The sequence below is a fragment of the Acipenser ruthenus genome, chromosome 4, assembly GCF_902713425.1.
Source record: "Acipenser ruthenus chromosome 4, fAciRut3.2 maternal haplotype, whole genome shotgun sequence".
Classification (NCBI taxonomy): domain Eukaryota; kingdom Metazoa; phylum Chordata; class Actinopteri; order Acipenseriformes; family Acipenseridae; genus Acipenser; species Acipenser ruthenus.
Window position 1 is genome coordinate 61,482,242 of NC_081192.1, and position 16,077 is coordinate 61,498,318.

Below are 16,077 nucleotides of genomic sequence, written 5' to 3' on the forward strand. Positions count from 1 at the left end.
TCTGCAGAGAGTATGTTGTTTGTCTTAACTGATGATGGCTGTCTGTGGTTGCTTGTGTTGCCTTGCCCCTTCCACTGCTTGTAAGGGAGTGGGAAGGAATGCAGAGTTAGGGTTAAAAACCCTAACATCGCATTTCCCTACCTTTGTCATTTTAATATCAACCCTAACTGATGCATTAACAAAGTTTTTTGCAAAGAATGTCCTTCCTTTTTGAGAATACATTTATAGCTAGAAAGCCTGTATATTCTATTATAGAGCACAAAAAGTAAAACTGACTATATTTGTAAACTATGTGTATATATGTCAAACACTTACACAGGTTTACACATAATACAAATGATTCGTTTTTCTTCACCAATTCACACAAAGTGTTTAGTGATTTTAGCCCCACCCCCCACCCAGTACCGACGCTACGATTTATTGCAGCACAACCTAAAGAAAACCTTTTGAAAATTAATACATCAGCAGCAAAATCTAATGCATTAATTTTTCAACAAAACATATTCTAGCATTATTTTAAGATGACTGTGACCAAGACAGTAATCACTCAAATAACAGTATATCAAGATTTTAATAAATCAATTGTGTAACAAGATGAATCAATTTGATTAATAACTCAATTTAATTAATATTGAAACATATTAATAGGTTCCAATTAGTCACAAAACGTATTCAAACGTATTAATCATAGGCATAAACTGGATTTTTAAATGAACGTTATCAAGTATAAAAGTTAGTACGAAAACATTTCTATAAAAAAACAAAAAAAAAAACCAAACACATGTGCATGTCAAAACCTAGCCCACACTACAAATGCATTTGTTACAACTCATAAGCGAAAACATCATTCTATGAACAAACTTAAAAAATTAATATCCCAAAAGCGTGTATTTTCTTTTTTTTGACCACCCGTTAGTAATACTCAAAGTTGATGGAGATTTTATTTTGACAAAAAATTGCAAGCAAAAACTAAAACATTAATATTATGGGTCAAATAAATAAACACAATTCACTATACAGTACAGACCATTGTAAATCGAGGCTATGTTTATTGTATTTTGCCAGTATTGCATGTACAGTTGTAATTTATCTATTAGAATACAGTGAATTAGCAGTACAGCTATGACCAAAAGTTTTGCATCTCCCTATATAATTAAATCATTCTGGTTCACGGAGTCGAATGAAGCCTGTGGAATAATGCTACGTTAACATACTGAATTGCATACCGCTTTGTAGTTTTCCATACTTAAGAAAAACTGTGACATTTAGAAATGTGACATTTCGAAACCAACATGCCTTAAATACTACTGTACAACTATTGTGGCTTCCGGTAGACTTTTGCGATATCGTTCTGTAGTTTCTCTGATTACATGATGTTACAAAAACATCTAAAATTATGTTAATCCCTCCCAGCATACTGTAATTAATTTCCTGCTGCACTATTTTAATATACTCGAGTGCATGCAAAGTGCAGTCGCCGTTGGTTAGCCACAGAACTGTATTATGGAGCAAAGCACTAAAAGTGAAGGACTTATGAATGGGAAGTTTTTTTGTTTTTTTTTACTTTCTAACAGTTCATGGCTAGAAAGACTCTTGCTTGTATCTGTTAGTTCCAGTATCACAGAATGCATCTAGTCTACTGTATCACCTCTGTGCCGTAAACATGCCTTCACTTCTCAAAATACACTTTCTAACAGGATTTCTGCAAGTCTGTGAATCAAGCTACATCATGTCAGCACAATACAGGGTGTCCCACTTGAAAGTAGCCCCGGCTTAAGTATTTCAGTTAGATGTTGGCATTCAATCCATGTCCACGTTGGGAGTGACACTGCTGTATAAGCTGAGTTTGTAATAACGAGGATTCCTACTTTCAGTGGGACACCCTTTATAACCAATGCTTTTGCAAAGTAGATAGCTACCGTTTTATTTTGAAATATATTGTTTACAATTAAGGAACATGTAACCGTTACTCAGTGAAACTTTGTTTTATTTAGTTATTTTCAAATTATAAAACATAATTTAATACCCTTTTAAAAGAAAACGTAAGAAAATATACTGTTTAATTTTAAATGCAGTGAGATGAATAATAAACTGACTCAGTTGTGATTGCGCAGTTGGTTCAAACAATTTAACAGCAAATGCTTTTTCAGCAAATTAGTTTTTCTGTATAATTCTGTGTAAATAAATATAAAACCATTAGTGATGAGCGATTAATCTAAAATACAGTTAATTTTCGATTATTAAATTAAACACCGAAACCGACAAAAGCGGCGGATATTAAATTATATAAATGTAGGGTCAGTCCATGTCAGATCAATCACCCTCGAAACCGAAGCGAAGGTTCATGGATGTTGATATAAATATGTATTTATAAGTGAGTTACCCAAAGTCATTTTATTTTTTACTGGGACTTTTACTTGCATGTATCTGTTATTGCTGACTCGGTTTCTCATTTTAGTTTGGTCAGTGAGGCAAGTCAAGAAATTACATTTTTTTAAAATAATAAACAAATGTTTTAAATAACTATTTCTTGTATTATGTTTAATTTAATAATTAGTAATCATAAAATGTTAAATACTCTATCCTGATTGGTCAAAATGGGTCACATGGGGGTGTTGATATAAAAGCATATCACCATGGGTCAGCACTTCTGCAAATCACTTGTAGATATCCACACACCACTAGAATTTTGAAGACGAAAAACACAGACATATTACAATTTATCGCAATAAACATGACTGAGGAGATTTATGTAAATGTTGACCTTTTGGGAAACCGAAGTGTACATGAGATATTGAATGAGTCTGAATCGGACACCAATAACTAATTACAGTAGTGAAAAAAGGTTAAAGTATTCAAATCAATTCAAAACTCGCCATTCTGATCACTCTGCTCTGTCTCCCTGAACTACAGCATTTTCGTATCCCTTGTTGAAAATAAACAGTTTAAAAAAATATGTTAAACTTTCAACTTTTTACAAAAGATTTGGGTCACTCTTAAAAGAGCCTTTGGTGGTTAAATGGATGTTTTGTTGCCGTTGCTCCTTGTCAGTGTGTTCTTCTCCTCTGGTCAGTCTGCCTGCCTGCCTGCTGCCACTGGACCCTCCTGTGCAGCTGTGCGATCGGATGCAAAATATTTAAAAATTCATGATAATGATAAGTAACCATACATATTAATGTCTTTCTCACCACTGTGAAGATGTATAACAAATCTGTATGGATCCTTCCTGTTACTTACCCCCAATAACAAAGGACGATTAAAAAAAAACATCACTCTCACCTGATACTGTTACAGGTCTTGTGAGGATGGGTCTGTGTGATTTAAAGGCAGACTCATTTGTGCTCTGTCATGATGAAAATGGGCAGTAATATTTTACTTTAAAATGTAATTTAATTGTTTCAGGTTGACATTCTTTCTAGTATTAAGTTATATTTAATGAATTAATTAAGCTGCCAGCCATATATTATTATTATTATTATTATTGACTTCAATATGTCTCATCTACTAGCTGCATAGCCAGCAAATAGAGTCATTGCAGCTACTTTTCACTGAATTAGCCTTTTTTTGTCTTTAGTGCCTAAAGCAAGCAGATTGCAAAGTAAGATAAGAGGCTGAGTAGTAGGGGTGGCATGTCATATTTAACATTCTTATTGGAGACAGACTGGTAATAAATCCTAGACACTAATAACACACCGAGTTATAATTGCAGTGCTAGGAAGAGCATGACCTCCAGAATCAAACATCACTTAGCTCAACAGGGACACCCACGTTTTCCTTCTAAAAAGCAAAACTGGTTTTCCCGTTGGCTTGTAATGAATCTCCTCCTAGCTGCTGATGAGTTGATAATACTGACATCAGCATAAGACACGTACTAACCTCTCGACTACAGAGCTTGCTCTTTAGTTGAATGGTAAGGCGTTTGTCATTTAACCTTGCCTCTCAATTAAAAAAAAAATGCTTTTGAGTGGGGTACAGTAGTCGTAAGGTGGACAGGTATGTCTTGTTCTGTAACTATGGGTTATGTCTTACCTGAAGCATGTACATGTATTGCTAAAAAGCTATACTTGCCCAAAACCTATAATGATACTCCATAGTTTTTACGCCACGTAGTGCTGTCTTTATTACATTATAAGAAATGTAATCTCATGTAGCTTAAGATCTGGCTGCTCAAACTGTGAAATTATTTCTGTTCTAAAAAAAAGAAAGAAAAAAAGGCTACACAGAAAATATGAACTTATTGTAAATCACTGCAATGAAGATTGTAAAGCTTAGGAGAAGGTGTGGAAGGTATGCTGTCTTTTAACACATCATTTGTCTTTTCGTTGCCCAAAGGTCAGATTACTGTCATAAAAGTTACTCATCAGTACTGTCTGTTAATAAGGCCAATCCTCCAGAATGAAGCAACAATTATACCTCAAATGATGCCCCCCCCCCCCAAAGCAAATACTTTTGTAACATGTTGAGGAAAAGGATGTGTAAAGCTCATTAACATTAAACAAAAAATGACAGGAACAATAAAAGATGACAAGGCGTTAGAAGATGACACAACGGAGCACCTGGGGTGTGATGTGGACCAAGACCAGAGGCATTGTGCCTCATTCCTAGAAACAAAATCCCTTTCTTGATTTATAAAACTGTGTAGGTATTAGTGCAACTGTACTGAGCTAAGACAAGGGATTTTTACCCATAGTAGTGATTTTTTATTTTATTTTGAAGTACATTTGCATTGCATTAGATCTATATTTGGGTATACATACCCACCATTTTAAAATGTACCTTGCAGGTCACACACACCACATTTCTGTATAGATTTCATCAATAGAAATAAAATTGTTTTTACGCGGTTAAAAAATATCAGTAAACAACAAAGATATGATGTATTTTGTGTGGTGTACATATGAAAAGGTAAACACACATGGCGACTGCCACTGAAAACGTTGAAGATGAAGTCGAAGACCCAATTAATTTTAGGGAACAGGTGCCACAACCCTACATTTTTGAACCACCGGTGAGGCAGCGGGATCCCACTGATCAACAGAGGCGGTGACTAAATGGGGATTGACAAGAAATATCTGTGGCAGATCGGCAACACTGCATGGTGAGTGTAATTTCCTAAATTGTAATGGGTTTGATTACACTATGTAACACAATTTTTGTTCCAGGGTAGTAAGTGTTATTTCCTAATTGCTTATGCCTCAAAAGTATAGAAAATGGCTATTATTCCCCACAAACTTTGCTTTTGTGACCAGGACAGTGATATTTTGAAATTTACCTATTTCCAATGAGAAAACGGGCGAATTTGTGTCTTTTCGTTCACATAAAGTCAGAAAAAAACAACATATGAATCCAAATTAACATGTATTTATACTAAAGTAATACAAAAATGACTACAAAAGATTTAGAAGTGAGTAGTTTTTCGAGATTTACGATTATACTGTAAATCACTTTCACGAATCAGCCCCCAAATGTAGTCTCCCATCATGTTCTCGTTATACTGTCCTTGGTAGCGGCATTCAAAGTCCAGTATATCCTGGTGGAAGCGCTCGCCTTGCTACTCCGAGTACGCTCCCATGTTCTATTGTGCCGTAGTTCTTCACCAGAGTCTCAACCAGCTCCACATAGTTTTCGGCCTTGTGATTGCCCAGGAAGCCCCAAACCACTGCGACAAAGCTGTTCCAAGCCGCTTTCTCCTTACTAGTGAGCTTCTTGGGGAATTCATTGCACTCCAGGATCTTCTTTATCTGTGGTCCAACGAAGACACCGACTTTGACCTTTGCCTCAGACAGCTTAGGGAAGAAGTCTTGAAGGTACTTGAAGGCTGCCGACTTCTTATCTAGAGCTCTGACAAATTGTTTCATAAGGCCCAATTTGATGTGCAGTGGTGGCATCAGCACCTTCCGGGAGTCCACCAGTGGCTCCCACTTGACGTTGTTCCTCCCCACAGAGAACTCGGTCCGCTGTGGCCAGTCCCGCCTGTGGTAGTGCGCCTTGGTGTCCCTGCTGTCCCAAAGGCCATTTCCTTGATGCTCATCTTGATAAATTCAAGGAGAACATGGGAGCGTACTCGGAGGAGCAAGGCGAGCGCTTCCACCAGGACATACTGGACTTTGAACGCCGCTACCAAGGACAGTATAACGAGAACATGATGGGAGACTACATTTGGGGGCTGATTCGTGAAAGTGATTTACAGTATAATCGTAAATCTCGAAAAACTACTCACTTCTAAATCTTTTGTAGTCATTTTTGTATTACTTTAGTATAAATACATGTTAATTTGGATTCATATGTTGTTTTTTTCTGACTTTATGTGAACGAAAAGACACAAATTCGCCCGTTTTCTCATTGGAAATAGGTAAATTTCAAAATATCACTGTCCTGGTCACAAAAGCAAAGTTTGTGGGGAATAATACCCATTTTCTACTTTTGAGGCATAAGCAATTAGGAAATAACACTTACTACCCAGGAACAAAAAAAAAAAAAAAATGTTACACGGTGTTACCAATAATATACGCTTCAGCATCTATACTCTGTATTTAGTTTAGCGATTGTCTGTTATAGCCTATAATACCCATTTTTGTCATTTTGTCTGTGATCACAGGCCACAGACTGAAAAAGAACAGCAGACCACTGTTAGTGACTGTCACAAAGATGGCCGGAGTGGGTGGCGTCAGACCAGATGCAGGAAATACACAGCATTTAATAACAGAACAGAAAATAAAAGGTTGGAACAGACAAAAACACAGGACACGGCACTGGAGCCAAAATAAACAGGTAAACAAAACGCACTAACATACAAAACAAGTGGACGAACGTTAAACAAGTACCGTGCTGGCACTTCCAGCACGCTGTAGCAATTGTTATTTTAAACTTTTATTTCTCCTTCTCTCTCTCACCCGTTCTCCACTCTCGAACACCCAACCCTGAGTGAATGCTACGTGTCTCTATATATACTGTTGTGCTGGGATTCAATTACTAATTAATTATTCACTTGAATCCCAGCATGTGAATTAATTCTGTGCAACCCCGTGCTCACATATTACATTTAACCAGCACGTGAAGTGATTTGTGCCCTCCTCGTGCCTAAATACAAATCTACCTTTTTAAATCACACGTGAAACACAGACCCGTTTATATCCCGTGTACCAATGACTATACACCAACATTAACACACGCACGCAACATACAACATATAACACACAAATGCACACAGGGGCGGGGCACATTGCCACAGTGACACTGTGAAATCTTTTCAAAGACGATAAATTACAAACATTACAATAATGTACAGTAGACATAAGGATTGATAAGATTGCATTATATAAAGCAGATAAGACAACTTCAGCAATGAATATGGAAAGATAAACATTTCTTTACTGACCACTACGTCAGTGGTACACATTTTCTAATGCAGTAAAGTTCGGATAGTTGTTTGTAATCCAGAAATACAGGTTATATTCCAATATGGTAATGACATAACAACTATTTACATGTTTTGTATCCTGATGATACACACACAATAATTAAAGTCTCTATATAATTTTAAAAGTGAGTGCCGATATTGATCGTAGGTTTCTGTCAAAAATAGTAATGTAACTGAAATACTTACTCTTTAGGTAAGCAAGGACATTAAGAAACCGACAACCGTCCACAAAACGATTTCCTCCGAGTGGGCGTTCAATAGCAGCGGTTTTGTCCCGGCCTGTGTTGTTTTAGGTGATACAAATTTCTCAGCAGCACGATAACTGCTGGATGAATCAGCTTTTCTGATAACCACTATCTTAAAAATTGCATCATAACTTCTTTGGAATCCTTTTGATACTTGAGCCCTTTTCAATCCACTCTTATCCACATGAGCACTGCAGCTAGTTTTATTCATATTAATTATTGTATACTGTACTTAATACGCACTTTCGCAACAGCCTTGACTTGTGAAGGTGAATTGTATTTTTCAATAGACGACAGAATTCTTTTGGTGAACGGATTTTGCGGTGAAGTCCTCTCTTTTGACTTGTACAAACCGCACCCAGAGCAAAATACGGCACTCTTTTTCCCTGGAAAGGCGTGCACCCCTGCACATGCAAGTATTCACCATATTATTATTACTATTATATATATATTTTTTATCTCACAAACCTGTAGGCCAGACATACAGGCCGAGACTTGTTTCCCTTTTGATACGTCACACGTGACCTGGTACAAAAAGGTTGTGTTCGTGGTAGGCGTGGTCCGTGATCCGTGATCCACATTAACCTCATTTTAGTGGCCTATAAAATGTTTTTTTTTGTTTTTTTTAAATAATAATGCTAATATTCTTAATAAACACTACTGCATCCATTTCAATGATAAAACCCTGCAAGACACACTTTAAGAACAGGTACATAGTGACTCAGGCAAAAAACTTCTGCGGCCTATACTTTTTTAAATTGTAAAATTGTTTATACTATGTTTAGAGCACACAGAGTTATTGAATGCTGCCAACTTTCTCTTGCATGGGCCCCGGATGCCACCAGAGGCAGTTTGTGGTGACATGACTTGACATAAAAGAGGGTGTGGTTGGGGATTTGTTGCCTAGATACCAACAGGGTCCCACAAAACATACCTGGTCACATCACTCACCTAAACTTTCTCTAATCCCTGACACTTTTCCAATGTTTACAGTTCAGAGAGCCAAAAAAAACTGTTAAATCCCTGAACACATAGAAACTGAATCTAGGATCAAGATAGCTATAGATCAAAGTTGTTTATTTTTATTTTTTTTCTGTTCCTCAATCTGTTGTTTGATAAACTTGATCTAGACTCTTTACAAATGCAGAGCCCCTTATCCTCACCTTTATCAGAGTGTGTGAAATGGCCTCATCATCTCTGTCCAGGTAGACAGAAAGGTGTATTTTACAATAAAAAGAAGCTCTGCAGCTTGCAGACAGTACTGCATCTCCTTAAAGAGTAAGTAGCAGGGTTCCAAAAAAGATAGCATTACACATCCCCACGAGCTGCTACAACTGTTTAAATAACGTACCTGTAATTTCTCTTTTCATTGTTAACCTTCTGACAACTTTTTACACTTATAACTTTAAAGTGTTTCAAAGCTCTTTTCAAAATGTCCGCTTTAGTGCACTGATAGTGTAAGGATTATTGACCACATTGTCAAACAGGTAACACAGCAATAGCGATCCATGATGTGGTACGGAACAGAAAAGACAGTGCACTATGTTTTTTTTTTCTTTTAATCGCTCTTTCTGCAGTGATTTAAAGAACATATCTGAAACCCCAGTGCATTAGAGCAGACATTTTGAAAAGAGCTTTGAAACAGACTTTAACATTATATAAGTGTATAAAGTTGTCAGGGTGTTAACAATGAAAAGAAAAATGACAAGTATGTTATTTAAACAGTTGTAGAAACATGTGGGAAAGTGTAACCCTGTATTTTTTGAAACCACGCTACTTACTCTTTAAGTAAACAGGTGATATGTGAATTGAAAGAATTCAGTAGGGAAATGGCAGTATTACTGGTATTACTGTTTTTATTTGTATTATTACTGGTATTATTGCCATTTGTGGCACGATTTATAAGTTTAAATGATTAAGTCATTTTGGTCGACTAAAGATCATTTTACAAATGTTATATGTTGAATGTTGAATGCACACTGTATTCCCTATTTTCAAGCACGTGCAAATGTGCAGGCCCATTTTCAGAGATTAATAAAATAATGTCAGCTTTTTGTGTGATATCAGTTTCATTCACATGGCCACTGATTTGATCATAAACAGGAATCAATATCTGCTCTTTTTATTGACAACGTAGTCTGAAACAAATTGACTTATTAGCCTGAAATTGTAAATTGCCTGTAAACACAATTGCTTTCTAAAACTCACAGCTGTGCATGAGACCACCTCAAAGAGCAGCTGACAGGTTAATAGTGAGTGTCACAGGAAGTGGGTGTTGCATGCTGTCTGGAGCTGGGCATGTAAATAAACAGATGATAATACCAACAATAAACTCAAAATAGTTTTTTTACTACAGTTAATGACTGATATGACAGCAATTGGGGCCCTGGGCTTTACCTTATGTTATTAACCTTAACCTAACTGTGCAGCATTAAGTACAGTACTGTATTAGCATTATTAGCTCCCTCCCTATCAGCACTAGCACTGGTTGCACTTCAGGGTTTCCTATTGACAAGGTTATCAGTCCAAGGAAGCACTTTATCCCCCAATTGTAAACAGAACCTCCCCAGCTCAAATGGGTGGGATTCTTTTTTTCATAGTAAGGTTGTGATATTAAGATTTTTGAACAAAGCCTTTGAAGGTAGGTGGCCCTTTCCTGTGACGAGAAGTCCCCATGTTTGGTGGTCAATTTCCTATGGCAACACCAATGCCACAGATATTAATTGGCTAGAATAAAATTTTAATTTTTTCACATACATTGTGCAGAGGTAATAATAATCAGTTAACTACAGTGCTGCAAGAACCAGTTGATTTAAAATTGTAAAGGGTTGACCAAATCACCAACACCTCTGATAACCTTTTTGTCCTTACAATGTACATTGCCTCAGGCGCAAGGATTAATTTAGATCAAAATCATGGACGTGCATCATCACCTTGTATCTTTAAGTGTAGGACATCACATAATCTCTTTTGTGTCTCACTGTTTTTTTCTTTTTTTATTATTATTTCTTCTCACATTAAAATGTATTTATTCAAACTGCAACACTTATCCTCAACTTGGTGGCTTTACGAGGGGAGAAGTTAATTATCAAATGGTATTCAGATTTGTGGCCAAAGTAAAACATTAAGCTGACGTCTCCACTGTTAGCCATTGCTGAGTAAGAAACTACTGTCCAGTTGTCATGGCAACATAATTGGTTACCCATACTGTCTGTGAAACTGAAGGCTCAGCAGCAGGAGTTTAATTAGACCACTTTCACAGACAACGGGCCAAATGCAACAATTAACCGGGTGAGTGGTTTGTTAAGTCGTCATCAATTTCACAGGTAGTCTTTCACTTACCACTTCAGTGGGCCTGTAGTACTTGAGATCAACCCTCACATGAATCACTCCTGTCTCATTGCAACGGCCAACTTCATTCTCGTTTTTACCTTCCCACCTAGAAAGAGGAAAACAGCAAATCAAAAATCCCTGTCTAAGTTTATCACTGTTATGGAACTTAGATACAAATCTACAATTCAGTTGGCAGGATTATTTTTTGAACTTTCAGAATAACATATTTTTATATAACGGATTCTGCGGAGTCAACGCCCAGGGGGCCTAAAGTTGTCGTTAAGGCAAAAGTGTGTGTGTGGGTGGGGGGGGGGGGGGGTGGGGGGGTGGGGTGGGGGGGGGGGGTTGTAAATTGCAGGCATTATTTACATTAGGTATATAGATTACATGCGAAAGAATCAAGAAGTGCAGTTCAAATATTTTCACAGAATAAACATTAAACTTTAAAGCTGAATTGTCTAGTGCAAAAAACACAAAACCACATTTGTATGTGAAAAACACGTGCCAGTTTTTTCTATTCACGTGAGCTGTGATATTTCCCCTCAGGCATTATTTTCTCAAGGGGGGGGGGGTCGTTCAAACCGGGGTGTTAACGCTACAGAATCTGGTATATTACATATTTCTGTAAAGAACAATATTTCACCAGTGGGAGGGTTCAGTGGATGGAATGTATTAATCAGTTTTACCTTAAATTAGGCTGCAAAAATGGGGGTCCCTCAAAAGACAAAATAACATCTCTTACAGTCTGAAGACAGCAAAGTTTTGCTGGCTGCACATCAAATGCTTTACAGTGACTTGCAGGTTAATAAAACTCATAACTATTTACCTGCTTGAAAAAATCCCTTCATTATTTAAGTTTAAAATAAGCTGATTTAATATCTTCAATAACATGCTTTTATCCTTTTAATAATAGGGGTAAAGCAGAGGGATAATAAAACCGGTCCTCCTTTTTTTGTATCAAAGATTAGCAGTAACACGATTGTTATTATTCCACGCTTTAGCTAGTCATGTACACACAAAGGAAAAGTACTGTGTAAACGTTATCAATTATATCAATAAAAACTATAACAGTTAGTGCTCTGAGCTTTTCTGTCAACACATGAGATTACCGTACATATATCCTCAACCCCTATTTGCCTATAATCAAGATACCTAACAAACCGATATTAGGAGCTATGAGTACATTATACCAGTCGCTATACAGCACAATAGTCATGTGACACATCTTTAAGGTCTTACAGAAAACAAGGGTGGAATGGCAATACCTTATCTATGTTACACACGCCTATGCATGGCCTTATCATTGTTATGTGGTCTTAAAACGTGTGTAACTAATATTCACATATTTAATAGATGTAGTAAAATTTTGAGGTAGAGTCAGTGCTGAAATGTAAAACAACACCATTTGCACATTGATTACGTTTTTTACACCACTTTCTTCTCCAACTGTATTAGAAACTAATCTCTGACCATAATTGATATGCCAAGATATAGATCGATAAAGTTCACAATCTAAAGAATGCTTACTTGCAATGTACACATTTTAGTGACTCTTTTAAACAACTATTTTCTGGAGAGGTGTTGTGGTGGCAAAGGCTTTTAAAGAAAAAAATAGATTTACCAGTATATTACTTTAAGTAAAAATACAGTTTATGAAGTCATTAAAATATATAAAAACAAAATACCTGAAACTTAAACATGTGTCAGAATATTGTTATATTGCTTTCTGCTGTTGAAGATAATGACACCATAATGCAATGGTATGAGAAAGTAAACATGACTGTTACTTAATATGGGGAATCTGTGATCTGAAGAAGCCTTTTGTGCAAAGGGAATCATTTTGCAAAATCAAGGTGACCTTAGGGCATTAAGAGTTAATCTGTTTGTCTATGTGTGCATTAGACATCAAAGGTGTGTTTTATACAGGTTTGGCTTTTGAATTCCAGGTGGATTACCACACAGCATTTGGTAGAAAAGACAATGAAGGTGATTCAAACAGGGCACAGTCTAAGGAGGAGGAGGAAGAAATGCCATGGGATATTAAAAACTTTATAAAACAGATTTCACTTTCAAAATGAGTTTCTTTAAGTTTATAGTGACAAAATGTAGTAATTGGTATAATTATCAAATATAGTTGTCAAACTAAATAGTGTTTTCAAAAATCTCAATATATATATATATATATATATATATATATATATATATATATATATATATATATATATATATATATGTGGCGGAGTGTCCCGCCCCTATGTATTTATTTATTATTATTTGTATTTGTTTGCGGCGCGGATAAAGGCGCCGCGTCTTTTGTTATTCTTTTTATAATTTAAAGCCCTATGAGGATGTGTGGCTGATCAGCTACTGATTATTTAACTAGCTGACAGTCACGCATCCTTACCAAACGCGTGCAGACTATGGCCGAGGGGTAATAAGATAATTAACAGCTAGTTAACCCCTCGGCCAGAGTATAAGAACCTGCAGCTGTCCGTGCTGCAGTGTTGAGTGTACAGAGGAGAGTACGGGGAGCGAAGAGAGCGAGGGAAAAAAAAAACTAGATTTAAAAACGACTGCTAAACGCGTATTTGTTTATTCGTTTGGCCCTCATGCCCTTTTGTTTTGTGTTGTTTGTTTAAATCTTTTGTTTTGGTTATTTAGTTAATAAAATCAGCTGAACGCCATTGCGTTCAGTTTCACCCGCCCATCCATTGTTTTGATTCAGTTACTTCCTGGTCCGTGACGTCACCACACCTCACCACTGCAAGCCATCTTGCCACTATATATATATATATATATATATATATATATATATATATATATATTTATGAGAGCCTACTGCCAATAGTAACAATGGTAGTGTAAATAGAATAGTAGTATGTTGGTGACCAGTCTGGAGCTAGATGCTCTGGGCACATTCACACTTAACAATCTACCCATAACCTTAAATAATAATACAAATAATTTGACCCCAAAGTTTTAACCTAATCCTTAACCTAAAGGTTACAATAAGATTGAAAAATGTAATTTCAGTTCTGATTAAAATATTACAACAGAAGCTTTTCAAAACGTTGCTAGAGCATTTAGCACTGAACAAATCCACAACTTTAGTACGTAAAATGGTAGGAGAAAAATCTGTAAACTTATTTCCAATATGAGCTTTTCATACAGTTTAAATTGATTTTTCGGATATTTTGTACAAGAAGCCAGTCACGCTTTCCTCAAATCATTGCACCATAATTTTTAGGAATGCAGCAATATACACTTGTCGACATTTCAAATTTCAAAGCCATTACTCAGCATCAGAGGAATTCGTAAGACCAATATACATCAATGCAATTATGAGACAAATCCCTTTATAATTGAAAATGGAACATGAGTCAGAGAAATGGCAAGCTCACCATTCATTGCAGCATACTTACACAATGTTTTTTCCAATGTGCTTGAATGCCTTTTCCACAAACTCTCGGACACTATGGACCTCTCCAGTCGCTATAACAAAGTCTTCCGGCTCATCCTGCTGCAGCATCAGCCACATAGCCTGCAGGGAAACAAAGCACATGATGGGCTGTGAATATTGGCAGTAACCACAGAACATAACCTGAGACCTCTGAGTGTACTCTGGACACTTCCTGTTTCTCTGTACTCAGGGACCAAATGACAATAGATCAGTCAACGTACAGTAGTCAGTGTTATGAATGCTGTTAAGTAAGTGCCAGTTTTACCCCATGATGCGAAACCATGAGTTGCTGTACTGCGGATCCAAATACAAAATTATATATAGAGAGCTCTTAGTTTAGTATGCATGTATTAAGCGAATACATACAAAAGTGAGACATTATACTAAAATAAGACAAATATGTTTTTAAGGGCATAGGTTATCTATTTGAAAATTACACCCCTTTTTTCATTGAAATACTGCACAAAGACTTATAATAAAAAAGAAACCAAGAAAATGTTCTGCCGATGAGTGCTTGTCCAGTTCCTGGTATATGATTCATCCCAAAACTTGGATCTTAAGCATCAATAACATGGCTGTGTAACCCATTCTATACATTCACCACTCTGCTTAAAAAAGGGTCTCCTACCCTTTGTCCTAAGTCTGTCTCTACTTAATTTTCAAATGTATCGTCATTGTCTCTGTGCTTTAAGTATTGGGTACAGTTAACTATGTCACCTCCTTTTAAGTTTTAAAAAACTTCAGTCAAGTCTCCCCTAATCCTTTTTTTATTCTATTCTATATAGATTTAGTTCCCTCAGGTTATCTACATAATACAAGAAAAAGCATCCCTTGCATTACAGCGAGCAGGTTATATGATATTTTAACAAGTATCTTCATAGTCAAGCTTTCACTCATGAGAATAAAAACAAATACCCTGTGTGGTGGGGTGCTCCGCCCCTGTGCGTATCTTTATGTTTTATGTGGGGTGTTATTGTGGTGTGTATGTATTGGTGCATGGGGTATAATGTGGGCTATGTAGCACAAGTGATTTAAAATGTATATTTGTATTTAGGCACAGGGAGTGCACAAAGTAGTTCATGTGCAGACTGTGCTGAGATTCAATTGAATGATTGATAAGCAATTGAGTCTCGGTACACCTGCATAAAAAAGTCAGTGTTTCACGGACACGGGGTTGGTGTTCAGGGAGAAAAAACGGGAGAAAGTCAGGAGAGAACTTAGGAAAAAAATAACAATTGGAGGACCAGCACGATACTTGCTGTGGGTTAGTTCACTGGATTTTGTTTGTCTGTTTGGCTATCGTGCCGTTTTGTTTGTTCAGTGTTTTGTTTTCTGTTTAAGCATTTTATTTTTACTAAACCGGCACAACAGCACATTCACTGTACCATTCTGTGTCCATACCCTTCCTGGTCTGACGTCACCACAAAGCCATCTTGTCACACATTGCAAAGAAGAAAATGTACAAAAAATGTATGCAACTGTCAGTAAATCTGCACTTCTCAAGGGCAGCTACAGAAAGCCTAACAGACTTGATAACACTTAATTTCATTACTAACATATTTACTCCCCCCCACCAAAAAAATAGAAGGAAATGCTGTGATTACACTTCCAACAGCCAT

General features: G+C 36.6%; 1 protein-coding gene across 2 annotated transcripts in view; it reads right to left on the reverse strand.

Annotated features, from left to right (window-relative positions):
- Positions 1-16,077, reverse strand: part of gmds (GDP-mannose 4,6-dehydratase) — a 412,968-nt gene that overhangs the window by 54,015 nt on the left and 342,876 nt on the right. For both annotated transcript variants that reach the window (XM_033999923.3, XM_033999922.3), the window contains 2 exons: positions 14,421-14,539; positions 11,008-11,104 (listed from right to left, as the gene is read on the reverse strand). In XM_033999923.3, coding sequence (XP_033855814.3) covers positions 11,008-11,104; positions 14,421-14,539 — 216 coding nt within the window. The remainder of the gene's footprint in view (positions 1-11,007; positions 11,105-14,420; positions 14,540-16,077) is intronic.